This window comes from Trypanosoma brucei, chromosome 2 (genome assembly GCF_000002445.2).
Source record: "Trypanosoma brucei brucei TREU927 chromosome 2, complete sequence".
NCBI lineage: Eukaryota > Euglenozoa > Kinetoplastea > Trypanosomatida > Trypanosomatidae > Trypanosoma > Trypanosoma brucei.
In genome coordinates this window covers 1,166,433-1,193,948 of record NC_005063.2, presented here as the reverse complement: position 1 = coordinate 1,193,948, position 27,516 = coordinate 1,166,433, and the positions used below count along the sequence as shown (strand labels likewise).

At 40.9% G+C, this 27,516-nt stretch overlaps 1 protein-coding gene and 9 pseudogenes across 1 annotated transcript, besides 8 other annotated features; 9 read left to right on the top strand and 1 right to left on the bottom strand.

The window, feature by feature from the left end:
- Positions 1 to 27,516: part of a sequence feature (sequence corresponds to BAC RPCI93-36E18) that runs on past the window's edge.
- Positions 2 to 1,297, top strand: Tb927.2.6435 (annotated as a pseudogene).
- Positions 1,480 to 1,608: a microsatellite.
- Positions 2,282 to 2,302: a microsatellite.
- Tb927.2.6430 lies at positions 3,266 to 4,828 on the top strand (annotated as a pseudogene).
- On the top strand, positions 6,461 to 7,891 carry Tb927.2.6410 (variant surface glycoprotein (VSG, atypical), putative; the record flags this gene model as incomplete). Its single annotated transcript, XM_946664.1, has 1 exon — positions 6,461 to 7,891. One exon carries the CDS (start codon positions 6,461 to 6,463, stop codon positions 7,889 to 7,891), a length of 1,431 nt encoding a protein of 476 aa, XP_951757.1.
- Tb927.2.6404 lies at positions 9,059 to 10,042 on the top strand (annotated as a pseudogene).
- Positions 10,345 to 11,253, top strand: Tb927.2.6400 (annotated as a pseudogene).
- On the top strand, positions 11,493 to 13,133 carry Tb927.2.6390 (annotated as a pseudogene).
- Positions 13,415 to 13,446: a microsatellite.
- Tb927.2.6380 lies at positions 14,241 to 15,791 on the top strand (annotated as a pseudogene).
- Positions 15,819 to 15,853: a sequence feature (AT_rich).
- Positions 16,014 to 16,055: a sequence feature (AT_rich).
- Positions 17,388 to 17,431: a sequence feature (AT_rich).
- Positions 17,596 to 18,591, top strand: Tb927.2.6370 (annotated as a pseudogene).
- On the top strand, positions 18,857 to 20,080 carry Tb927.2.6360 (annotated as a pseudogene).
- Positions 20,125 to 23,928: a mobile genetic element.
- On the bottom strand, positions 26,044 to 27,498 carry Tb927.2.6350 (annotated as a pseudogene).

The window sequence follows — 27,516 nt, the reverse complement described above, 5'->3', positions numbered from 1 at the left end:
GATCAAACCAGCTCTTCTAGCAACCACAAATGCCGCCAAGAGTGTAGGAGCAATCAACGAGTTCGTAGATTTCTTAATATCAGCTTCAACAGGCGGAAGCACAGGGACCTGCCTAGCGGCAAGCGGAGGCGCTCCCACAGGGAGCAATAAGCAGACGCGCCTTGGGTGCCCGGCAGCCGTCACCGACAACATCGACACGGCGGACTATCAAGAAAGCGGGGCGCTGAAGAACACAGGGTTCGACGAGCTGACGGCAGCGGCTGCGAAGCAGACGGGCGGAAGCGCCTCAACAAAGTGCCACCTGCTAGCAACCAACGCCTTAAGTTCAACAGGCCACGTTTGGCAGCAGGCCACGCCAGGCGCCATCCCAATCATGGCCGGCTTCATAGAAGTAACACCGCATTCGACACCAGGAAACACAGACATCCAGATCCCCAAATTAAACCAGATAGGGCAAAATTGGCAAGCGGCCGACGCCACCAAAAGGCCAGCGAAGGTGTTTAACAAACTGAAGGGGCTGATAGAAGCAGATGACAGCAATTGCGGCGAAAACAAAGACGACGTAATCAAATATGCCTTAGATAGTACGAAAGCTGTTGCTGCAATCAAAGCCATCCGAAAAAGCGCCAAGCTGAACGAAAAAGGCAGCAAAGAAGACTACGGAACAGCGAAACTGCTCGAAGAAGTATCAGGAAAAGCTACAGGTCAAGCAGAGGCCATATTAAACAAGCTGAAGACAATACCACTAGCGAAAGTGTTGGCGGACAAAACGGAGGAAAAGACCCTGAAGGAAGTAAGTGGCGGCGACGATCTGAGAGCAAGCTTTTTGCTGCAATACATCCAAAGAGCCAGCCGACTTGCGTAACTAGAACAAGAGCTTACTACAGAGAAGCAAAAAAATTTAAACACGCCGCCCTAAAAAATAACTGAAACAGGTGAAACTTTTGAAAAGAAAGGAGTAGGGGATAAATGCAAACCCCCATGCAAATTGGTTGACGAAGAAGGTGGCAAAAGGAAGTGCAAATTGGATGTAGAAGCAACCAAACAAGCAGAAAACAAATCAGGAGGCACAAGAGAGAAAACAACAGATAAATGCAAACATAAGAAAAAGAAAGAGGAGTGCAAATCTCCGGATTGTAAATGGGAAGGAAAAGAATTCAAAGATTCCAGTTTTTTGTCAATAATAGATTTGCTCTGAGTTTGGCTGCTTCTTTCGTGAGTTCGGTATAATTCTAGCACTATAAGGACTTTTTCAACTTTATAAAGTTTGTAAACATTTGAAAATTTTCTATTTTGATATATTTTAACATTTTGTGAAACATATGCGAAATGTGCAAACTTTGAAAATTCGAAATGTTTTACAAACTGGATTTTTTTAGTTTGCCAAATGATGTAAAGCAGTATGATCAGAGAGTATGACAAGTAAGTAATATTCTAATTTTGTTTTACTTTGTTTATTTTATAGATAATAGATAGGAAAATAATAATAATAATAATAATAATAATAATAATAATAATAATAATAATAATAATAATAATAATAATAATAATAATAATAATAATAATAATAATAATAATGATAATAATAATGATAATGATGGTAATGATGGGAGTGTGTTGTGAGTCTGTGCATATGCTAATACAATAAGGGTTATTTGATCCTTAACTAGACTACGAGAACTAAGGCTCTGAAATATACGTCAATGGTGCAATGTAATTAAATTATTGTGCTTGAAGGAGTGTATGAGATATGAACAGAAAAAAAAGGAAATTGAACACGCACAGTTTCAAGAAACATAAGATTGGCATCATCATACAGGAGTATATGCTGAAGAAACAATAAGGGAGAGACATATGCAGTGTAAAATGCATATGAAATTGCTATGGAATTTTTAAAAAGCACAATAAATGGTCAAAAAAAGAAAGAAAATATGGAATTAAACAACTGGGTACGCATCATAACCTTGCATAATATAATGACGAATCGGGAGAAGTTGCTGATGATACTCAGCATTTCACTAAGGTCTGGATATAAGGTTCTGTGCAGATGATGGTTGAGACTGTATTTTTAAATCTGTTTTCGGCTTCTAATATCAAGCTGTAAGCAATAAGAAGAAAAAGCATAAATATTAGAAAGGATTGAGTAAGTACGAAATAATGTCAAACTCTTTTCTTTATCAGAATTAGTTATAATTTCTAGCACTATTGTGCGCCAATATGTTATTATTTGTAAGAAATTTAAAATAAGGACTACTAATGAATTACTGTGAACAGGAAAAGCAGAGAGAGAGAGAGAGAGAGAAAAAACTCTAGAAAAATGCTTATAGTAGCACAAATATAAACCTTTATCAGAGCTTTATATAAGGTGGAAGAAGTTTCTAATAGTAATCTACATATTCCATACTTCTATGCGGGTGAGAAATCAACAGCGTTCAAAGAATGAACAATTAATATAAGGACCAGAGACGAAAAAACTTTACTGAAGCGAACAAAGGATTTAAAGGCGAAGAAAAGATTACAGGTCGGACAAAATTACTGAGGGTTAATTGCAACCGACCTAAAAGCATTCAGGATGCATGACAAATAAAAGGAAGCAGCTGCACCCGTGAAAAGCAGCAATTCCACCTGGTAATATTTCCAGTCTGTAAAGTGAATTACAACCAAATAAGAGTAATATCGAAAAATACTGTTTGAATTTACCGGATAGCAGTACGTGGGGGTTAAAGAAGAAATGATCTGGAGTTTTAAACGTCAAAATAGAAGAAATACATATAGGAGAATATGAATTAAAAAGTTTTTAACTTTATTGGAAACTTGTACAAAAACAAGGTTTCCATTGAAATTTTGTCAAGGTAACCGTATCGTTCTATCGTGAAATCGACATTTACATGAGTTGAATATGTTTGTATATGCGCAACAAAGCTCATGTTTAATGATATCTGTCTGCTCTCCGTGGTGACATAACAAAACATCAACAAAGCGGTGTTTCTATGTTTTTTTGTTTTTTTTGGAAAAAAGACAGGCACAAAGCTAGAAAAAAGACGACTGTCATAAACGTAACTAACCACTTTTATTCATAAACACACAAAGTGTCATACCGTGGACACCGACAGGTATCCACCACTAGATACCAAAGCACAAGAACTTCCTGCAATAAACGACAATTTTTTATTTTGGTTGTCACGAAATTGAGCATATAACTCACCCGACTCTTTTTCTTGGTGCCACACGCCTCTTAGGTCAACTGGAAACCACGAAGATAACCATGAATACATGCACTGCACTCAAGACAAAAGCCCAAGCGACAATTATACTTTTGATGGGTTTAGTACTCGGGCGGCCAGCCACCGGGAATGTGGCGGCAGCAGACAACGCCCAGACGTTTGAAGCAGTCTGTGACCTCTTTCAGCTAGCAGAAGGCAAACTTCCGGACGATGTCAGCTTAGAAGACGGAGCAACAGAGATTAAAAAATTGCAGGCGATCAACATGTCTTTAGCACCCAAGACGTGGTCTGGCATGTTCACAAAAGGTGCCTTCCAGCCGCGTTCGTGGGACGAAGCAAAAGCAGCAGGATTAAACCCACACGAAAAGTGGAAGGACAACTGGCGCGAATGGCAGGCAGCCGCAATAGACACAAATCCCGCCAATGAACCAGGGAAATCCATAGCATCCTCGCATTTCCCAAAACTAACCGAGCAAGCCGCGAAGGTGGCACAAGTCCGTATAGAGAAAATCCTAGCCAGGGCCCAGAAGCACCAAAAGGCTATAGCAACCACTAAAAACGCTCTAAAAACGATGTCAAATACCGAACTGAAGAAAAAGGTGAACGAAGCCGCCTACGGCGTAGAAAACGGTCAGGGGACGTTCGCGACCAGCGGCCCGGTGGCGGCGGGAAACGGCGTCGTCACTCAGTGCGACACGGATGGCACAGTAGAAGGCAAGCAATCTCTAGCATACGCGATGCAATGCCTATGCTTTGATGAGAGCCAAGCCACAGCAACAAAAGCGTGCAGAAAAGACCTCACGATAAGCGAAGGGTGGGACACAGCGGCGCGGAATCTTCAAACGGCATTCACAGCAATCAGGGCACTTTGCGCAAGCGGCAAAAACAAAAGGGTAACAGCAGGAGCGATCCGAAGTGCAGTAAACAGAATCCACAGCTCTATAAAAATGATCGGAGGCGTAGGTTACCTTGGAGCTTACGTAACAACAGGGTGCACAGCAACTGTTGGGAACGGCTTCTGTGTTAAGTACAATACCAAGATCAAAACGGACAGCGACAAATTTGGCGAACTAACATACATCGCGAACATGCTGCACGTAGCGGATGCCCTTGAACAACGCGAGGATGGTAGCAAAAGAGCCCACTCGACATTGGAAGCCATTAAAAGCGAAGTTGAAGCAGCATGGCTGATATCCAACGAAACACTAGCATTACAGGATTTGACCTCAGCGGTGAAGACAGAAGCTACAACCTCTTCCCAAGCTCAGACAAAAAACACCGAAGAGAAACAAAAAGAATGCAAAGGAATAACGAAAGCAGTGCAATGCAGAGAAAACCAACCGCTCTGTGAATGGAAAGGCAAAAATGACGAAAATAGAGAATACTGCAAAGTAAATGAAACAAATGTAGCAAAGAAGCAACTCAAGGAGATGAAATTGACGGAACTCAAACTGCTTCAGAATGAAAAGATAAGCAAAAGAAAGATTGCACTTGCAACTGCAAATGGGAGAACAAGGCATGCAAGGACTCTAGTTGTCTCGTCAATAAGAAAATATATACGATTTCTGCTTCCTTTATTAGTTTGCTATTTTAATGATTTTTAGAGACATTTCTGAAATGTGCTATTTAAAGAAAATCTGAAATGTTTTAACACTTTGTTATAATAATTATAAAACTGTTAAATTAAAAAAAGTGCATCACTATGGTCTATGGATGTAAAGTGGTAGGGTAAAAAGGTATTGAAAAATGAGTGCTATTCTACTTTTATTTATTTTGTTTATTCTATGAATATTCGTTAGGGATATAATAGCAATAACATTAATAATATTTATAGTAGTGTGTTGTGAATATGCGTACACTAATATCGTGATAGAAGTGGTGGTTAAACCTGAAGAGACTGATGTAATAGAAGCACTTAAATAATGGAAATGGTTTAATGAGAGTGAGTGGGTGGGTAGGAAAATGAGTTAGAGAGACAGAGATCAGGAGAAATATTTTTAAATGAAACGCAAAAGGAGAAAAATAAAGAAGGAATATGCTTATATTGAAACACAAAAATGACGATAGACGTCATCATACACTAGGATATAATGTATAGGACAATGACTAACTGGCCAAATCTAGAGAAAAGTGAAAATGGAGATAATAACGAATACGTAGAAGCAGCTACAAAGGATGAAAAAGAGAGAAACAAAGTACAGGGTAAAACAACTGGTGCGTAATAGTACAGAATAAAATGATACGTTTGAGGATTTTACTTCAAAATTTACACATAAATAGGTACCTTAAACAGACGGAATTGTGGCATTTTCTTATTCCAACATAATGGTGTCTTCTCGTCTTCTGCGGTGAAAACATAGAGAAAAACTGAGAGATTGGATAAACATGAAATTATGTCGAAGTCTATTTCTAATCAGATATACTAATAATGTCCAACATATATGGAAAACAATATAATATTATTTATAGTATTTCAAAACAAGTACTACCAATGGATTACTTTAGACAGGAATAGAAGAAATAGAACCATGTAAATTTCTTAAAATGGAGCATACATGAACAATTAGAGGGGTTTTCTTGGATGTCCAAAGAGTTTGTAGTAATACTCCCCAATTTCCATATTGGTGTGCTGACCAGACATTAATTTCCTTCAAGGAACGGCTAAGTCAAATAATAATACACTCTGATTCGGCTGTGATGGAGTGTGTCAGGAAATTTTAAAGAAAGAGGGCGCAGATAAGACCGCAATTAACGAATATGAGACGAAAGAGAGTAGTAATAAAGCCAGGAGAGATGTGCAAAATACTCACGATGATGCGTACAGCAGACGTATCAGAGTTATATCGACATTGAAAACTCACCAGCAAGCTGGTATTAAACCGAAATAGAAGCATACGACAACCATGAATATAAATGTTTTAGATATAGACTTCTATAGCTTAGGTTTGAAAAATGGAGTTTCTTTGGCTAAAATGAATGCTTTTCTACCTAATCCAAGAAGACTGGCAATGAGCAGTGTTTTGAAACGTTTATTCTGTAACAACTGGTGAAAAACATCGTATATTCCTATCAATTCCCTTTTTTCCACGTAACCTCGACAACAAACTTGAACAGGAATCCCAACAATATCTAAATAACGCAGGACATTCGGCAACTACTAGCCACTCCAACGGCAGCGGCTTGGGACTAAAAAACAAATCAGTGTGAAGTCTTACGAAGAATACAGGTTTTCAACAATGGACAAAGCTTTTCTTATATCCTTGCCACTCTTAACCATGACGGCAGCTGAAACAAACCCCAACTGCTCCATCCAAGACCACAACAACGTCTACATCGGAGAGCTCGTCAAGAAACTCAAGACAGCGGCTTCACTGCCCGATGTTAACGTCAAAAAATCAAAGAAGCTAAAAATAGCCGCATTACTAACCACTGACCGCAAAAAAGCTGCCTTTCTTCAAGCACTATCCGACCTACACCTAAGCTGCAAGCGAGGTGATGATGACCGAGCATTACAAACGCTGATCGGTCTCGCTTCTAAGGCGGCGGCACTGGCTCATATGGCGGGGACCTCTGCGGCACTAACGAAACTAGCTACTCTAAAGAAAAAAACAGACACAAACGCCTTCACAACGGGCACAAACTCAGCGCAACGGAAGAGAATTGCTGTGGACGGAGCAAAAACCGGCATAAACACAGGCAAATGCACAATTCACTCTTACATAAACGCCGAAGCACCAGCAGGCGCAGATAAGGCGCTCAGCAACTGGCAGCATAGTCTTAAAGTGGTCAAGCCTGACACCACGGCAGCAACCCAAGGCGCAACTCAAGCAATGGTATGCGAAACAACCAACGGACAATGCAGCAGTAGCAGCAGCGGCAATACAGCCGGGATTTCGTCAGGCACGTTGTACAAAACAGACCCAGCCGCAAAGCAGCAGACAGGAAAGGTGAAACCAAGCGCGACAACAAAGGAATGGGTGTTCCATTCGGACAAAATCGCGCATCAAGCAGCCCAACTCGACACCGAACTTTCAGATGCGCTAACAACATACGCTACAACAACTGACAGCTGCGAACCGTATAACAAACTAGACAACAATAACTTCATCCTACGAGTCTACAAAATTGCCAAAGGAGACGACACAGCGACGGAGATACCGCAAGCAGAACGGAACAATATTAAAAACATAGTTGAAAGCAGCTATGGCAAGGACCCAACCACGTATGAGGAAACGATATGGAAAGGAGTGAAAGCGACACCCCTAACAAAGTCCAACTCTGGCAGACCTTCAGACACCAAACTAGACAGTATCACAACACTGAATGATTTGCAGCAGATCGAAGCATTCATAGAGGCCTCAGCTGCGATAAAACAAAACGAGAGGAGCAGTGCTAGTACATCTGAATGCAAGGCACAAATTGAAACAGCATCGGCATGTAAAGGTAAGGAGAAAAAGAATTGCAATAGTAACTGCGAATGGGAAGGAACTGAAGACAAAGGAACTTGCAAACCTAAAAATGAAGAAGAGGGAGTGAAAGTGGAAAATGATGGAAAAACAAACACAAACACCACAGGAGGCAATTCATTTGTCATTAACAAGGCCCCTCTTTTGCTTGCATTTTTGCATATGGGACAAAAACTGTGTCAAACCTTTTTTTTGAGGTAAGTTTTAAAACCTACTAATGTTTTTTATACTTCAACACTTTATTATGAAATGTGCGAATTGTTTAAAATTGCAAAACTTTTTTGAAATTTAAAAATTTTGATATGATAGTGGTCTATGGTTGTAAATTAACATAGTGATAAAGTGATAAAATTTAATTTTTTGTGTTTAATTTATATGTTTAATGCATATTATTTAGGTGTCTGATATTAATGATAATAATGATAATAATGGGAGAGGAGAATGTTGTGGGTGAGTTTATACTAATATTATGGTAAGGGTGATAGTGAAGAGTAAATGCTCTGTCAAAAAAGAATTAGCTAATACAATGGCAAAGGGGTCATGGCAACTGGAGAGAAGAATGAATGTTGTGAAAAGAGCTTCAGAATGACAAACCTACAGAGAAAAAAGGAAATGGAACGTGCATAGTTTCAAATATAAACATGATGATGGGAATTATCATATACGAAGGATGGAGAGGATTATCATGTAGAGACACAGTGAAGTGTATGGCCATATCAAATTATTACATCAATTGCTGAGGTAGAAGCAGCAGAGAAAAAACAAGGAGATAAAGCAGAGAATAAAGTAATGGGAGGCGCAGGAGCGCGTGTCAGACGAATATAGTGCATCAACAGAAATCGTGCTCCATATTTTACTCAAATAATACTAGATTCTATTGCATAGATAGTGATAGAAACAAGAGTAGCAGTAATTCATAAAAGTATGGTGATGATAGTATCATAATGATTCAGATGGGTGGACTACTTATCACAGGAAAATAGTTAAGTTACTAGAATTTCTAAATGTGTTGGCGCACCAAGAGCCTGCTAGCAGAACATAAATTTACACAATGCAAATTGAATAATGTGAGTAAAATGGTAATCACATAGTGTACGGCAGCATATGTCACTGAAGAGAACTTCTTTAGCAGAAACTACAGGTATACGCCCGAATATAAGTTGCAGACACTGGACAGACACCCTTCAAAAACAGCATCATAAAAATATCGAGGAACTGTTTACATATGTAAGCACAGCAACACTAACTAAAAACCGTAGTGTGACAACTGAATTCTTTCCTTAATGTTTTCTATGATTTTATAAGGTATTAAAATATTTAATTAGTATGAAAATAGTATCTTAAAAAGTGTATAAGGTGTATCTATGAAAAAGTAGGTTGTTTTCTTTTATCGTTATTGGAATAAGTTTGAATGTGTCACTCTACAGCTTGTTTGGTGACGACGAATCCATTTCACTTGGAATTGTTGAAGATGAGTATGTGAAATTTGTTCCGCAGGATGTTAGGAGGATTCGGAAAACGGAAGATTATCTGGTTGTAGCTGGCACTCCCTCAATATATAATAATGAAAGATTCAGAAGAAGGAATTTGTAGAGAGAAACATGTTGGAGTTATCCTGAAGTGCCAAAAAAGGCAAATAATTTTACTGTAAAGTTGCTTATATTATATGCTCTTTCACCTCATACAAATAGCAATTTCGACATCAGAGAGGTTATTGGAGAAGAGGGTTATGTAATTCAGGATGTTATTATTTTACCTGTTTGTGATGTGAATCCAACAACAAATAGAGTTGGCGATGCGTGTCGTTGGGGTTGGGAGGCGGAACTCACTATGAGTAGAAAAACATATCTGTGGTTCAAATTTGCGGTGGAGATATTCAAATCATTTAATTCCTATATAATGAAAGCAGATGATGATATATTTATGAGAGTTCCATTGTATTTGCAATATCTGGAGGTGCTTCCAAGAGAGAAATTAAATATGGGAAGGGAAATTGGATATCCTAAAGAATTTAGTGATGAAATTACATGGCATACCATAGGTTATGCATCCACACTATCACGGATCTGGTTATAGAAGTTGTCGATTATAAACCTTTGAAAAAGTCGTAAAGTCACCAATAAAATTCAGACACTTTGAAGCATATATCGATTTTATAGCATTTAATGAAGACACAATGGTCGTAGAAGTTATAAGGAATAAATTGAAATTTGGGGGTTATTAACTGTGGATATGAAAAAATGCCGTTATGTGATGCATGCGAACAGGAGCTCTTCTTACGAAACTAATTTGACGACTGAAAAACTATCGTTTCCCATCATATAAGCGAATCAGACTATATAAACCTTTAAAACAGCCACAAATATGATTCTATGGTGAAGCCTCGGATTCAAAAGTCGTACAAAAAGTGACGAACGGTGTGTAGAATTTAAGTGCTAAAGTGTCCCTTCTTAAGTTCAGATAAGAGATAAAGTTTTATAAAAACACATAAACCATCAACTACTGATATCTGCATTAAGACAAAACCAATGTTGAAACTACGCCCCCGAAATAGTTACATCTTCTCCAACCATCTTTATGCAACTTCAAAAGGATGATGAAGGAAGTTTTTGCACTGTTGACGCCACTAGTTCTTCTGCTACCTCTTCAATTGAAAGCTTTCGAAAAAACCCAGAGTGTTTATGGTTGTAGTTTAAACTCATGCAACACAAGAATGGTGTAGACTAATATTTAGTGCCAAAACTAAGTCATGTTGAAATTATTACAATTGCAATGGGATGTTTGTATATCCATGTTAAAAGGCCTATATAGGTTATGGATATTTTTTGAGAGGAAGAATGCAAATGATGAGGATATTGTAATAACTGTGAATTGATCTGATGTTATTTTTACTGAACAGGTAAGAAGTATGAGAATGCTGTGGTATATTTTATTCATAACAACATCAAAATGTTACGCACTTCAGTTGGATTTGCTCATGAACTCAGATTACAAGGAGCATGTGGAAAGATGTTATTGGTTTTTAAATCCTCTTTACTCAGGAAAGGAAAAACTCAACCTAACTCATTTGCTAAAATGGTGGATAACTAAAAAACCCTACTTGAACAGTTGTGGTATAATAGCTAGTGTGGAAATTCAGAAAGTTTTAGAAAGCGTTTAATGAAATACTTAAAAAGAGCGATGGGTGGTGGTCTGAGCAGAGTAATTACAATCCCTTACTTATTTGTACCGCAATTGAAGAAGAAGCTGTTGGACAGAGATTTGTTTTGAAGAGAGGCATGATTGGATTGGATTATGAGGAGAGATTTTTTACTATTCCGCATAGTGGAGAAGTCGAAGAGGCCCCATTCATTCATTTTTTTTTTGGAAGCCAATTGCATGGAAATAAAAAGCTTAGTTGAATGTGAGAAATCTCATTTGGTATGCAGAATTGAAAAGAATATATTAAGCTAGGTTTGGCATAGTTCAAACTTATGCGGCAGATTGTGGAAAATGGGGTTTTCATTGGAGGGATTTGTGGTAATGCGTTTAATGAGACCGATTTGGCCGAAGATAAGAAGTTGTAAAACCTGTAATCCAGGCGTTTTTTACTACGGAAGTCGGAGACCAAGTAGATGAAAGCCTGGGAATGGCGGCCGGCCGTCACGGCAAAATCTACAATGGCTGTAGCGGCTGTGGAAAAGTTGGTAGAGATCCTGTAACTTACAAAAAACAGAAAAACCGGCAGAAAAAGCCAGAAAAAATATCGACTACTCTAACGCTTTTCTGAATAAGTAAAAGTCACAGCTCTATTTAGGCAAAGATGATGTCAGCTTCGATAGTTACAGTAACTGTGACGGTGGTTATTTCAGCGATTTCGCACACTCTAGGAGCCAACGTAGCCGCAGGAACAAACAGAGCAGCGCACGCAGCATTGTGTTCGCTAATTTCTGCGGCCAGCGGCGATCCCGTGTTGCTAACTCCAGAGCCAGACACCAGACAGGATGAAGCCGACTTGCAACTCATGAACATGTCGTTGGCGCCGGCAGAGTGGCGAGCCAAATTCCTGAAAGGCGATGGGACCGAGAAGACATTAGCCGAACAAAAAGCCGCCGACTCAGGCACACCCGCAGACTGGAGCGATAGATGGGAGGCGTGGGCATCTGCCGCATACGACCTACAAAAAGACAACAAAGCACAGCAACAAATAGCCGACGCTGGACTCAACTCATTACAAGACGACGCGGCAGCAATCGCTCAGGCAAGAATTCACGCCATCCTTAACATAATCGACCAGATCGCAGACCGAATAAAAGAAGCAAAACAGCAAGCACAAAGCGTTACAAAGCAGGAGATACAGGACAAGCTTCAAACAGCTCTAGCAGGCGACAAAACAACCCGAACAAAGTACAGCGACGACGGCGGGGCAAGCGGCGACATGATCCGAGCAGCAGGCTGTGCAGCAGGCGGCCCAGCAAAAGGCTCGGAGACGCTTTAAGGTGCCCTTCTGTGCATTTGCACGGGAGCCAGCAGAGAGCTGAAGGAAGCCTGCGTCTTCGGCCTAGAAACCACGCGGGACTGGTCCGGCGTGTCAGCCAGCACGATAGGGGCACATCTTACACAACTCAGGCAACAATGCGGCGGCATCAAGGCGACGCAAACTACGGCCGCCTCCCTAAGAACAGCTCTATTAGCCCTAAAACAACACATAGCAGTGAAGGGCAGTGACGGCTACCTCGGAGCCATAAGCTCCGGCACGCCTGGCTGCACGGGACAAAGCAACAGCTGGATATGCGTAAAATACGAGGGATATATAAGCAACGGACAAGATACGTTCAACACAATAAAATGGGCCAAACTAGTCAAAGAAGCGGCGGAAGATATGAAAAGACACGACACGGCAGTCAGAGACTGGCAGCAGCTAGCGGAAGCGCTTAAAGTGAAAAAAGCAGAAGCCTGGCAAGCAGCAGCGGAAGCCAAAGTACTAGCGACCACCAGAGCCGACAGACAAACACAGACCCCCAGCCAAGAGACACCCCCGAATCTTCAACACCAGGAAGCGGAAGAAAAATGCAATAAGATAGGCAAAGAAACAGATTGTTCAGCCAACCCAAAATGCGCATGGAACGGAGAACCGAAATCACCAAATAAAAGGTGCACATTGAGCGAGGAAGGCAAGCAAGCAGCAGAAAAAGAAGCAACAGGAAAAGGAGCAGAAGGGACTACTGCCTCAGATAGGTGTACAAAACATGGCACTGACAAAACCAAATGCGAAGCAGAAAACACAGCAGGCCAAACCCCCGTTTGTGGTTTCAGAAAGGGAAAAGATAATGACGAAGATAAGGATAAAGAAATGGGCCTTGATTCCAGTTTTCTCCTATATTCAAATTCGCTATGAGTATGGCTACTGTTTTTGTGGGCTTGCTTTTTTTAATTTATTACTTTAAGGAATTTTTCTCGATTTTCAGAAAATTATGAAATTTATAAAATTTTCTACTTCGAGAAAACTTTTCTAAAATTGATATATTTTGATATATTTTAACACGTTTTTAAAACCTTTGCGAGAACTAAAAATGTTATAGAACTAACAATTTTGAAAAATATCCATCATAGTGACATATGGATGGAAAGCTGAGGAGTAATATGGTATGGAAAATGAGTACCACTCTGATTTAGCATATTTGTATATTTTGTTTATTTTCTGGATATAAGTTAAATTTATAATATTGATAGAAATTATAACTTTAATAATAATGATGATAATAATGATAATGATAGAAAAGTTGTAATAAAGATATATAATAATATTATAAGCATGGTGATGCAGAACAGAAGCTTAGGCAAAATAGATGCACTTAAAGCAATTGAAAACGTCCTACGGATGTAACTGAGTAAGTTTGACTGTGAGTCAGAGAGTGAGCGGGAGAGACAGGGATATGGAATATTCGAAGTTTCAAACACAAATATGACTATGGGCATCATTGTATACCAGAAGATTTTAGTAGGGGACAATGAGCGGGGTACATAGGGAAATGTGCGTTCAAAATGAATTCGCTGCGTAATCTGAAGCATAGGAAGTAGTAGAGAGGCGGGAAAGAAAAATTAATGAAATTATAGAATACGCAACACCGCAGCACAGCAAAGGGACAAATAGCGCATTATTATGAACAGCATAAATCAATTATACCATGTATTTCATACATAAATAGATGCAGCAGCGGAGAAGGTGTCAACTGAGGTTTTTAATTTTACAGCGGATGTTGATGTTAAGCGGTAAGGGCCTTGGCCGAAGTTTTATAGAGTAAATGCTAGTGTTTTTTTTACTTGACAAATACAATGGATGGAATGGCGAGTGAATGATATAGATTATAAGGAAACCTTTTTAGTATACTGTAAATGAACATCAATTAGAATATGTAAACCCAAGACAAGCATCATGCCATATATTTATTGTTTTAAATTGTCGATAAGAATGAAGCCGTTACAATATGCACTTGCGTTTCTTGTAGGGACAGCATCTGCCTCTAAATAAGAAAAGACAGTAACCAGGCCAGAGGACAGTAGACTATAAATGCGAATTACCAGCCCGATACTAACAGCGATGACTCGAAGACTAGTTCCCTCAATGCTTATTTTTATAGCCCTCGTTTGCAGCGCTATGCGTTGCGAGGCAGTCGGCCCAGACGAAAGCAAAAACGCAGCAGAGTTAACAGCTCTGTTTGATCTCATTAAACTAACAGAAGCAGATATGAGTGCTCTAAGCTACGAGGAAATAGATACAAATGACCTCACCATAATAGAGGCCCTAAACATGACACTAGAAGATCCTAACTGGAGCAAACAATTCTCGGATGACGCTTCCAAACCAACTGATGAAACAGTCCCCTGCAAAGAAAAAGCGGCGACAGACCCATGCAAAAGCCACTGGAAAAAGTGGGAAACTGCAAAAGTGAAAGCAAAAGTGAAAGCAAAAGAGGACAAAATACGACCAAACAAGCTGAAACTCGAAGAAGCCAAGTTAACTTCGCCCTACGCGCGGGCAGCCTCGTTACAGGTTGCAAGCCTGCTGGAGGCAGCAGAGGAACTTAAAACAAGCTGGGAGAACAAACACAAAGCACATGTAAACGGTGTTAAAGCAGCCATAATCACCCTACTTAACAAAGCAGCGTATAACCTCGACCCCGTTCCGGCGCAAAGCAACCAGAAGTGCAACGTAAAAGTAGAAAGCAACCGGCAAACAACGTGCGCACTACCCAAAGCTGGGGAAGCGCTGTGCGGTGCGCTAGTCTGTATATGTGCCAAAGGGACAACTCAAAGCAAAGATATATGCGGCGACTCTTCAACGCCAGACCTCTCAGGCTGGAACTCAGGCGACGTGAAAACAGCATACAGAACTTACGAACCCATCTGCAAGAAATCAAACCAAGTAAAGCTAACAGCAGACGCGATAACGAGCAAACTAGCAGCACTAAAAAGCCTCTACAAGAACGGAGGCAGCGTTGGTGGAAGGGCTGTCATCCTAGGAACGAAAACAGACAACCACACCTGCAAAGACCACGCCGCCGCCGCATGCATAGACCTGACCAAAGCAACAGCATTAACAGGCGATGCGGCAGCGATAGAAATAGGGTGGGAACAAAAGCTACAGCAAGCGGCGGACAAGCTTAACGCAGCAGAAAAAGCCAAGCCTCACCGACATACGACACAGCGTCAAATAACGTCAATGCGAAGGCAAGTGGAAGCAATATTCAAACAAGTTGTCATCGCACCAGCAGGTACGCTAACAGCACCATCCCAACCGGGCATAGCAGCAGCGCAGCCGAGCACACCGACGACGGATCCGAGACTATGCGAAACGTTCAACGGCAATGAAAGCGGTTGCACAGCCGCAGAGTGCAATTATGATAAAGTCAAGAGTGAATGCAAACCGAAGGCTGTAGAGGGAACAACAGGAAAAGCAGGAACAGGAAAGGCAACAACAGAGAAATGCAAAGGGAAACTAGAACCCGAATGCAACAAGGCCCCTGAATGCAAATGGGAGAATTATTATTGAAAGGACTACAGGTTTCTAGTAAAAATAAGAAATTTTCTCTTTTTTCTGCAGCTTTTGTGAGTATGGTAGCATTTTAAGGATTATAAGAAATTTTGCTTATTTTTATGAAAATTTTTAAAATTTTAATTTTTGAGAGAATTTTACATATTTTAACACCTTTTTGTAAAAATGTATAAATTTTTAAGAAACGAAAAAAATATATATAATATGTATTTTTCGAATCTAAGTAAAATGTAAATGATATGATATGAGTATAAAGTAATATTGTGATAGGGTATTACAAATGGGTGGTATTAAAATTTTGTTTATTTTGTTTATTATATGAAATTAAAAGAAATGTGGAGTAGTTTATGATAATGATAGAAGAGTGTTGCGAGTGTGTGTATACTAATATAATAAGACTTATTTGATGCCTAACTAGACTGCCGAAATAAAAGCACTTAATAGTAGAAAAGGGAAAAAAGAGTGAGTTAGTGAGTATTAGAGTGTCAGATGAAATATGTGAAGTTTATACACAAGCGTTAAGATGGGAATGATCATACAGGATATGATGGAGGCGGAGATCAGTTGGAACAGAGTTCCGTTTAGAGTCAAAATGTATTCGTTTGAAATAACACAAGGAAGAAACAAATGGAGAAGATGGCAATGTACATAATTTCTATTATGCTGCCACAAAATCTTCGTTGGATGCATTATATCAATGGAAGGAATTGCCGTAGACATACAAGAACCCAAAACGGAAAACTCAGCTGATAAGTGGGTGAAATTGGTCGAAAAGTGTGTCTCTCAGAAGAATCAAAAAAGTTAAAAGGCGAAGCATGTAAAATAGAAACTGATTTGTCCATACAACCTCGAAAACAGTCATAAAATTAGCATCAAATTTACAAGTATTAGTAACAAGCGGAAGAATATCTAAAAATAGCGAAAAACAATCATCAATAAAACACCTATGAGTCACAAGATAGTGTAGAAACAGCGACTCTCAGTGTACCATTAAATCAGGCAAATACACAAAAGCAATAGGTGTAAACGTTGTCGTTTTTTAGAGTTTATCTACGCAAAGGTGTGAAAAATACACATTAAATTGTAAAATTAGTAAAAAAAATAAATAAGTTGGCTTATTAGACTGTGGCAGCAAATACATCACGTACCCAAAATCACCATAGGATACACAATTCTAGTGAATATTTAGTTCCATTTTGCAGATTTTTATTTTACGAAAATTTTTTAAAAAACAAGACCTGGAAGCAGCTAAATGGCGACGCTAATACATAAAGTGTGGAAATCAAAGCAAATGAGCCGTGCTTTAAAAATTGAAGCATTTTCTCCGTACTCGGACGAAGCACCGGAAAGATAGCAACCATGGAGATTGCAGAACGCAGAAACTTTAGCACCTAGTAAAACAAGCACTTCCACGCAAACAATCGGAGCAAAACGACAACAACAGAACAAACCTAACCGGTGAATCGGCAAATTTACTGATATTTGGCTGTTACCCTCTCAGAAGTTAGTATCAGACTTTACGTATGATGAGCAAACTAATCATGGTCATTGATTAGTTTGCTAACAACTCAACAAAACTCGATGCAAAACACAACAACCACAGGTGCGAAAATAAAAAACTAGAGGTGTACAACACAGTGACTTTTCAATAGTTAAAACCACTTAAAAATTTAAAAAATACCAAAAATAATAATTTTATTATTTTTGTTTCAAAAGGGTACACACCTTCAGCGGAAACGAAAGCGAAGCCATAGCCGCTATAAAAGCCGCAACATCACAAACCCCAACCGTTACTGATCTCTATTTCCGTCTGTCCTACTTCAGGTTCAACAAAAGGCAACGCCGACTCCAGTAACCCCAGTAGCAGGGAATGCCGATAACTCATGCCGTCTTTGCAATGGCAGCCGCCATAATAACGGACAATCAAGGAGCAGAACCTGTCATTGGTACAGGCGCCAACCGGCGGGAGTTCGGTGCCATGTGCAATGTGCTACGGTGGACCTCAACGACATTCACTAACGAAGCAGCTGACTTGGACGACGACGGGATTTACAACAGCATAACTGAGATAAACTTGACCCTCGCGGAGCCATCGTGGAGCGCAACATTCCTTCAAGAAGGACAGACAGACAAATGGCAGTTAACGCTACTACCTAAGCACGCATAAAATGCCGCTTTAAAAAAATGTGGGAACGCTGGGCACCAGCAGTCCAGAGAGTAGGCAGCGAAGACAACGTAGCTCAAAAACTTAAAACGCTCAAAGCGGATGACTTCAAAGCCGACGAACTGCAAGCACGCAGGCGAACAGTAGGAAAAATAGCAAGGAGGGCCACAACCTTGCACGAAAAACTAGGGGTTCAAAACAGAAAAGAAAGGAAGGTAACTCCGGATAAAATAAAGAACGGAATGTCCACGGCCTTTATAGGAAAAAAAGACGGGAAGTTATGGGTGAACCTTGTAGAAGCCGAGGTGATCTTCACTGGAGGGAACACAAATGCCAACAGGGCAACCGGCTGCAAAAACACCAACGTAGCCAATAACACAGGGAAAAATCTAGTGGCCGTAGCTCTTTGTGTATGTGCCAACAGGACAACGGGAAGTGCTGTGCAAGACACATGCTGGTCCGAAACGGCGGCGACTGTGGCATATCCGACAAGTGCGGGGAAAGTTCCAACGAAGATACAAGACCTAATCAAAATGTGTAGCGCCCAGCAACCAACAAAGCTGACAGCAGCGGCCGTAGAGCAAGCACTAACCACAATAGCGTCGTCAGTTACAATCACGGCGACAGGCGCGTACATTGGAGAATTCCTTGCAACAGGTTGTAAAGGGGCACAAGACAGTAGTGTATGCTTCTGGTATAGCACGCTGAAACAACGACAAAAACAGATTTGAACGTAATACCGTAGTACAAAGAGCTTGCAGACCTCGCCTCTGAACTTGCTTCAGATGAAGCTCTAGACTCAGCAGGTGACCCAATAGTAGCGGAATCAGCAGCGTTGAAGATCGAAGCACGAGTGAGTTCGAAGCAGTGAATTGCCATCAGAGACAACAAAAACCGTAGTAGCAGCAAAAAATAATGCAGCTATTGCAACAGCGGCAGCATCGACCAACCGGCAAGCCTCAACACAGACTGGAAAGAAAAATGATCGACGTGGACGGCTGCAGCTATGGCTGCCAACACCAAAGGGGCCGCAGAAAAAATAAAGAAATATCACGTACTAGACGCAGCCGACGCGAGTCAACTACGAGAAACTAGTGTCGACGTCAGCCAAATGGAAGATGCAGCATTCGACGTCTACTCAGCGGCGGCAAACAAAGAAGAGATCAAAACAGAAGAAGCCATGATAAAAGAGCTGAGAGAAGCACTAACAGACAACGAACCCGTTGACAGCGCAAAGGAATTCACAAGCACGGCAAAAAAATACGACGCTGCGTGTAACAGCGGAGCAACAGCAGCAGTGAAAACAACACTCGGTACTCTGTTCTGCTTCTGTGTAGTACCAAACACACAAACCAACAAACTATGTATTGCAGAGTACACCCATCCCACCTGGTCGGCCAGAAATGAACCACAGGTAGCCACTTACAACATACTACGAAAAATGCGGCTGCAAAGAACCACCAATACTATCACAAATCACAAACTCACGGCGGCGGTGGAGAACATCGAAAACAAGCTGACATCCACTTCGACGACCGCCATGCTAGGCGAAGCGACGGCCACATGTGACGCATCAAATACCGGTGCGTGCATAAAGTACCAAAACGCAGCGACCGGGGACGTCGTGGAATTTAACAAAATACCCTAGTTGGTAAAAATAAAAACGATAGCGCAGTGGCTGAAGCAGAGAGAGCGGCAAAAAGCAGCTAACAAGCTAGCAACGGATGAATTCGAACGGCTAAAAATACTAGTGTCTAAGATAGAAACTCACGCAAACCGAAGGCCCAAAGCGGCCCACGCACATGCCCCAGCTAGCACAACAAACACAGCTAACTCCAAGCCGCAGCAAGAAACAGACTGCACAACAATAACAACCCCAGATGAATGTAAACCAGACGCGGGCTGCAAATATAACTCTACAACTAACAAATGCGAAAAAGATCCAAAAAATCGGTTGTGCAAGCAACCCAAGAAACCGGAGGGTCATCAACCGCAAGTGGGTGTGCAAGACACCAAACCAAAGGGACTTGTGAGAATGAAAAAACAGATGAAAAACAAAATTGTGCCTTCAGAAAGGGTAAAGAGGGTGAGACCGAATCCGAAAAAGAAATGTGCAGAAATGGTAGTTTTCTAGTAAACAAACAACTGGCTCCAATTTCTTTCGCTTTTATCGGCTTTGTAGAATTTTAGAATTTAAAGGATTTTTGTTCAATTTTATAAAAACTATGAAAATTTCCCTGGTGAAGCCGGTCACCTCATCGTTGCGCCAGGGTCTAGTACTCTATCCAGAAAGAAGCCAAGTGCCCTCATTAAACCCAGTCCGACGGGAATGTGGCGGTAAAGAGGCTTTCGGCGATCAGAGAAGGAGCAAACAGCAGAATCGGCACTCTGGGGTGAAAAAATATATTAGACTGCTCCTCTGCACGTGCAAGCGTGCTTTGCTACATGTGAAGCGAAACATGCTGCTTATTAACTGGACGTTGAGAAGAATCCTCTTCCCATGATTCAAGGAGTCAAGTGGAACACTGGGGTGTAACCTCAAGTAAAACGACTTGCCTTGGAGAGGCGGCTTCAAGAGGATTATGTGGTCTTCTGCCTATTGCAGGATAGGAGCGTGGCCCCGGTGGAATCTACTGTGCTTAAAATAGTGGATACCAGCATGTAGGTTTAGAAAAAACAGCACATAGGGGTTGCGTTTTAATTTTAGTGAAAGATAGAGTGGGAGTAGAACTGTGTCACTTGGCAAGCGAGTCCCAGAAAGAGTCACAGCAACGCTACAATTTTCGGCTGATGTGAATTTGACGGTTGTTTCAGCTTATTTTCCTAGAAAATCGATGGTTTCCAAAACAGCGTTGGAACAATCAGCGGTAGAAAACGGTCCTCTTGTAGTAGGGGCAGATTTCAACTCACATCATGAGTTATGGAACCCACTGCAGAATAATGACAGCAAAGGGGCATGCATTGTTTATTGGTGTATCGAAAACGATACTAAGATAGCAAACACCAGAAAAGAAACCCGTCGTCAGGCGGGAACGGCTGTATTGTCTTAAACAGACATCGCAATGCACAGACTGTGAAGTATTAAATTGGAGAATTACACTGAGTCCTGATAGCGACCATTTTTGAATCACTTTTGGCGCTTTTGTGAGTGATGGTGCAGAGGTGATTGCACCCTCAAAGCCTGGCCAGGGCTTTACACGCGTGGAATAAAGTGGGTTTTAAAAAAATCCGAAAAGTTATTGTTACGTTCTTTTCAACAAGAATGAAGAAATAACTAAAGGGTGCGGATGCGCTAAATGAAGCCATCAAGAGAGGCATAAAACAAGCAGCCACGAAAACCATACAGAAAGGTAAGGGTATAGAACCGCCTTTATAGACGAAGGAATTGACAAAAATAGGTAAGCAGATAATGAAGTGTCTGGACGAAAGCATGAGAGATGCACCGGGTAGATGAAGAAGAAGAAAAGTACTTGCGGACACGACCCTTTAAGGATAGAAAGAAAATGTCTCCAAATTGGAAGTCACAAATCCCCCCAGCTGGAATATCGTAACGTCTATTTACGCCACACGTCTGCTTACATTAGCAGTAGTGGTAGTGAATGGACATCCATTGACTAAGCGCCAGCAGGCACACAAGCTTGCAACAATGTACATGGAGCGGTCAACAAAGGCACTAGGAGGACCGAACATGCAAATTCCGATCACCAGGAAAAGGACTTTCACACCAACTACAGAAGCCGAACTGGAAACTGCAGTAAAAGAGCTCTCCTCTGTAACTGCTTCGGAATACTACGAAATTCATTGCGAAGAATTCAGACAGCTTGGAACGATTGGTCAAAGAGCTGTTGAGACTATTTAACTGCAGTGTGAAAAACAGTTAACTTCCGAAAAAATGGAAACCTTTTATAATTATTCCGCTGCTAAAGCATAATAAACTTGTGACAAAAATGGCGTCATTCAAACCAGTGACACTACAACAAGCTGTAACAGAGAGAGTAACAGGAGAAAAAAGAAGCAGCAGTATTTATTGATCATGCTAGATTATTTGACTCTGTAGATCACCGATATACAAACAAGGCACTACACGAATTCGGAATGAAGTTGCACCTGTTTGCCTGGATAGCGCGGCTTTTATAAAGTAAGGACTGCACGAGTAAGAATCGACAACACGAAGTCAGAAAAAATACAGCTGAAATGCGGCGTCCCCAACAGTTAGTGCTAGGCCTACTACTGTTTAATGTAGCAGTAGCCCATGCTCGCTAAGTTCAATAATTAAAATGATTCCAGGATTGGCGTATGGATTGTTTGCTGATTACCTCACAATAATGTGCTCATCCAAAATATTCGAGAGATCAGGAAAACAGTACAGATAGGACTTAATTGTACAGAGAAGTTGCCAGCGTTGCACTTCATGGAGATGTCAGTGATAAAGGGGAGTATACGCTATTTGTATCAAGGGACACAAACCGGATAAGACTAAAAGTAGGGGGAAGCTTTAAAGGAAAATAGAACGCTAAAGTTACTGGGATTGACAATACAGCCACATAAAGGACGAAGTAAGCAAACATCCACACTTCCTACAAACAGCAGAAAACATGTGACTAATGAAGCTTAGGGCAGTTGACATCGCCCCTGTAGAGAAATAATAAGAGCATTCTGTTTGGCTCTTGTTCAGGCGAAGTTTAGCTATAGTATATTGTCATCGCGGTTTAATGCATCGCCATCGGATAGAGAAAAGCTGTAAAAACAGAATGCTAATGCTGCTAACATTGTGGCAAGCATACCGAAATCAGAAAACCGAACATATTCTCTTTTAGAGGCTTGTTTAAAGCCACTGAGCAACGAAGTGGCGTACCGTAGAGTAACGGGGTACTACCTGAGATTGAAAGTCGGGAGCGCAAAGTATGCTGACGCGGAAGATAATATGTTCCAACAAGAACATCCAGTTCACATAAAAATGGTCAGGGTAAGTCATATATGCGGCGAAACAGATAAACCAGGAAAACCACAAGATGAGACCCTATTGCAAATTGCGAAGACAGTATATTTTAACATCAAACCATCAGGAGTCTAAAAGCTAACGCAAAAGACAAAGTTAAGAAAGTAAAAACAGTGAAACTGGTACAGTGTTTTAAAAACTATGACTGTTGTATGCGGGCAGATGGGTCGGCGGTATTAGATGTCTGCTTAGGTGCAGGAACGATAATGTCACACCTACATGGAAAAATTAAGAGAGTACATATGGGTGCTGGATCGTTGGCCTGCAACTATAGGATGGAAAGTGTAGCAATAGAGGCAGGTCTCAAACGGCTCGTAAAGATAATCGAGGTAAATGAAAATCACAAAAACAAAAGTATCTATATTCACAGACTTATTGTCGCTCTTAATGACGCTTAAACCCGGACTTGCGGCAGTAACAAAGGCAATACTGAAACGAATGTGGAAACTAATTCTGCATATTGTGAAGCTAAGAGTAGCGGTCAACTTCCAGTTTGTATTCTCACTGCAGGGTCCCAATAAATGAAACAGTTGACAAAGAAGCAGAGAAAGACGATAAAATGCTAAGGGCATATCCAGCATGGATCACGGACATAGTCACATGTATAGAAAGGCAAATCCATCGAGAAGGGGACAATGAATTCGAAGAGGTCCAAACATCACAAACAAATCGCAGTGCTCTACTCAACCATATTAGACCTACGCAGAAAATATCCAAAATGGACAGGATGGAAAAATCATTACTAGCGCAATTTGAAAAGGGTCTCTAAACAATTCGGATGGCTACGTTGTGTACTGACAAAAACAATGGAGCAGTCTGAGTGTAGATAGCGTCGTGGTGACTATGTGGAACTGGAGCCAGCTGTGAATGGGAAAGCGAGAAGTACACAGAACGATAATACGGAAACACAGTCATCACAGGTAACGGTAAGACAAAATGAGCCCATAATATCCCCGTTGTGCAACGTGGTGCGCGCACGTCGTCAAACTAGAGCAGTTTGCCTGATAAACACGGTTCAGAAAACGAAAGAGCACTGGAAATGACAAAGATTGCAAAATTGGCAGTTAAGGCATATAAAGGTAACTAAGACTGCCATGTTTGTGAAATGAATTTTGGGAGAAGTGGTTTACTAGTGGAGCACATGGTCACACATACAAGTAAATGATATCGCAGGTTGGGAATCAACAGAAAAGGAGCATAAAAGAAGAGGCAGATGAGGAAAAAGAAAAGCTAGGGTGTCGATGGTTCCATATGAAATATGTGTTTTATGAATGATTAAAAAGGCATATGCTAACAAAACATCCTGAATAGCAGCAAACAGAAGACGAAAAATGAGAATCAACCGGCAGAGCATAGCATAGAGGAAACGGATTGTAAAAAGGACAAACTTGAGTATCAAAGGCGTAAAATAATTCTAAAGAGTAAAACTTAACTGACCAGACACAAATGCATTCCAAAGTCAGACAATACTACAGGAGACTTCAAAGAGAAAGAAAGGCCACTTAAAGAAAAATGCTCCATGTGTGGAAAGAAGTACCATTAGAGTTGACTTCTTTGTCATATGCGTGAAAAAAACAAGACACAATGAGTCTTTGAGTTCAAGGTAGCAAATAAAACATTCAAGAGCCAGGAAAGGATCCTTGTAAGATCATTTAGTGAGAAAAAAGGCATTTCAAGAGGCAGGGGAAACAATTGATTGGAAAAGACCGAGAAAAGGCCAAAAATATGGAGGCACACAGTACTAGAAGAAGGAATAAATTTTGTGTGTGCAAGGTGTGATAGTGCATACAAGACACAACACTCACTGGTGTGGCACACACGAACCTACCATAAGGTGCCACAACTGTTAAAAGGAAGAAGAAAGATGAATTGGTAATAATAACTCCTACAATGCAGGAAACGACCCAACGCCCGTACTGCCCAATGAGGTGCACACAGAAGCAGTACCGGACAAGGCATCTTCAAGAGAGACACGGTAAGCCGAAGAAGGAAGCAGTGTAAAACTTGCTGAAGGTCAAATGTGAGGAGTCACCAACCCATCCACTGGTGTGCCCGATATTACTTCCACTAAGGAAAAAAAAGGTATAGAGAGCCTGAATAAAAAAAATATATAACAGTGGCAGCTGGCCCAATTCCTAATGGGTATCTTTAAAATAAGTGGCCACAATGAACCCACTCTATCCTCTTACAAAAGGAAATACAATCAAGAAATAAAAGGGAGAAGATCGCCAGAAAAGCTGAATATCCCATCCCCATCTTCCCAGCCGTTGGTATTACAGACATTCCATAATATGGAGGGGAGAAAACGCCATTTCGAAAAATTTTCCCTAGTAGAGACAAAAAAGGAACAGTTTCAATGGAGGAAGCGGGGACTGATTCATGGCTATTTAAACATCTTCCAAAGATATGCAGAGTATAGAAAGTAGCAGAGCAGCTAGTGGAGCACGTGCAGGATAAATGTACAATGAAAAAACTGCGCATACTCCAACTCCATTTTTCCCCTCCTGTCTAAGTCATCATTTGAATAACATTCCTCGTTTTATCCCTCTCCCAGTCACTTTCTCACCTCCATTGCATCCTTGGCGTCGTGTTAAGTGTCTCTGTTTTGCTTCCGGTCGTTCTGCACCACCACTTTTACCATAATGTTAGTATGTACACTTACATGACACGCTCACTATTACTACACTGCTATTAGCATCATAACCTTAAACTACTCTTAATATCTATTACAAAAAAAATAAACCAAAATAGCAAGTTTTCATAATCACACTCATTTTTCACACCCCTATCGCTCTACCACGTTATACCCACAAGTCAAAAATATTTGAAAACATTTAAACATTTTCAAAGGTAAACATCAAATTAATTGAATAAACCATAATTGAAAAAATCTTTCTCGCACCCATTTTCAACACTCCACCAATATACCACTTTACATTCAAAGATCAAATTTACACAACAAAAAAGATCTCTTTAAGTCTCCTCATGTTTGCAAAAAGCTTTGAAATACAAACGCACATTTAAGAATTGTATAAAATATTTTCAAAATGGATGTAAAATATATACAAGTTATTTCAACAAAGATACGGTTTCGTATAATAATATATTTCCATAAAAATGCAAATTCTACTACATTAAGATATTCCAATAAATTTTTATGCTAGAAGAAAAAATGCCATGAACAGAGAAATACTCATCAAAGCAGAAATGCCAGCTGCGCCGTCACAAGTTTCCTCTTCCGATGCGCAGTCGTCTTTACAACCTTCCTGCTGTATTCCTTTGGAATTTTCTCCTTGTTGTGCCATCATCCACTGAAGTGCTTTAGGCCATTTCCGCATTTAAGTTTCGTTCGGTTTCTCCGGGTCTTTCCTTGCACCTGACTTGCACTCCTCTTGGCCCTCACCTCCGCAGACCGGGCCTTTGATTTCGCTCTCGTCTGTCTTTGGTTGCTTTGCCTGTGTTGTCGCTCTTTGACTTTTTAGATAGATGAGCACCTTGTGTGCGTTTTCGTTTTTAGCTGCATCAAGAAATGTCTCAGTTACGAATCCTGAGTCAGTGTGGTACGTCACGTTCTTTGTCTTCAGAATTGTTATGAAGTCTCTTGTGAAGTGTTGCTTGTCCCATCCGTAAAGGTTTCTTAGTTGAAACTCGATTTCGCCGTCGCTAGGTGCTTTACCGGTTGCTGCATGAATGAAGCTTCTGAACGCCACTCGGACTGCAGTTGTGTTTGCTAACATGGCAGGCGTTATAGTGGATATGTTTATGATCTGAGGATCAGGTTTTTTCATGTAGTTGCATATTTTGTTTATCAGCAGGTCGTTATCCTTCTCTGATTTCTTCGTGGCGTCTTTTAGTTCGACGCAACTTGTACTCGAATTGTTGCCATCAAATATATTTATCGGTGCTACGGTGCTGCTACTGTCATTTTCTTTCGTTGATGCTACGAATTTGGCATAATATCCACTGACTGATACGGCCTTGCAGCCATCGGCTTGCACTTCCGTTTTCACCACCGCCATTCCTTGTACGTCAACTGAGTGCTCTAACGCCAGAGGTCTTAGTTTTCTGCCATGTACCAGTTTGATGTGTGTAGCTGTCCTTAAATTTACGGCAATTGATTCTGGATGGTTAGCATCACTGCCTTGTCGCCCGCAATCCCCTTCGTCGCTTAAAGTCGGCGTTTCCTTGTGTGAACATGATGAGATGACGCCTTGTTGTTTAGTTACTTGTCCCGCTCCTGACTGTCCCTTTACTCGCATCGCTTGTAACGTCTACGTTAGCGCTGATCTCCTGTACAGCAACTTCGCAGTTGCCCCTGCTGCTTTGTGTTTCCAATTGCGGACCCACCTTGCTGTCGCCGCTACGTTGGAAATGTATGTGGCAAGGGCGTATGTCGTGGCCCCTTTCTCTGTTTGGTTTTTAGCTGCGGCAACAAGATCCCATGCCTCTGCATAAATTTGTATGGTGGATATTTCGCGCTCCCGCTTTTCTGCCTCCACTACGATGTGATTTGCCAGATGGGCTGTGTACTTGGCCTCTGTACAGAGGTTTATGACTTTGTTAGAAAATGGCTCCGTTACTGCCTTCGACTTGCGGCACGTCGACAACATCACAACACACGCACAGCT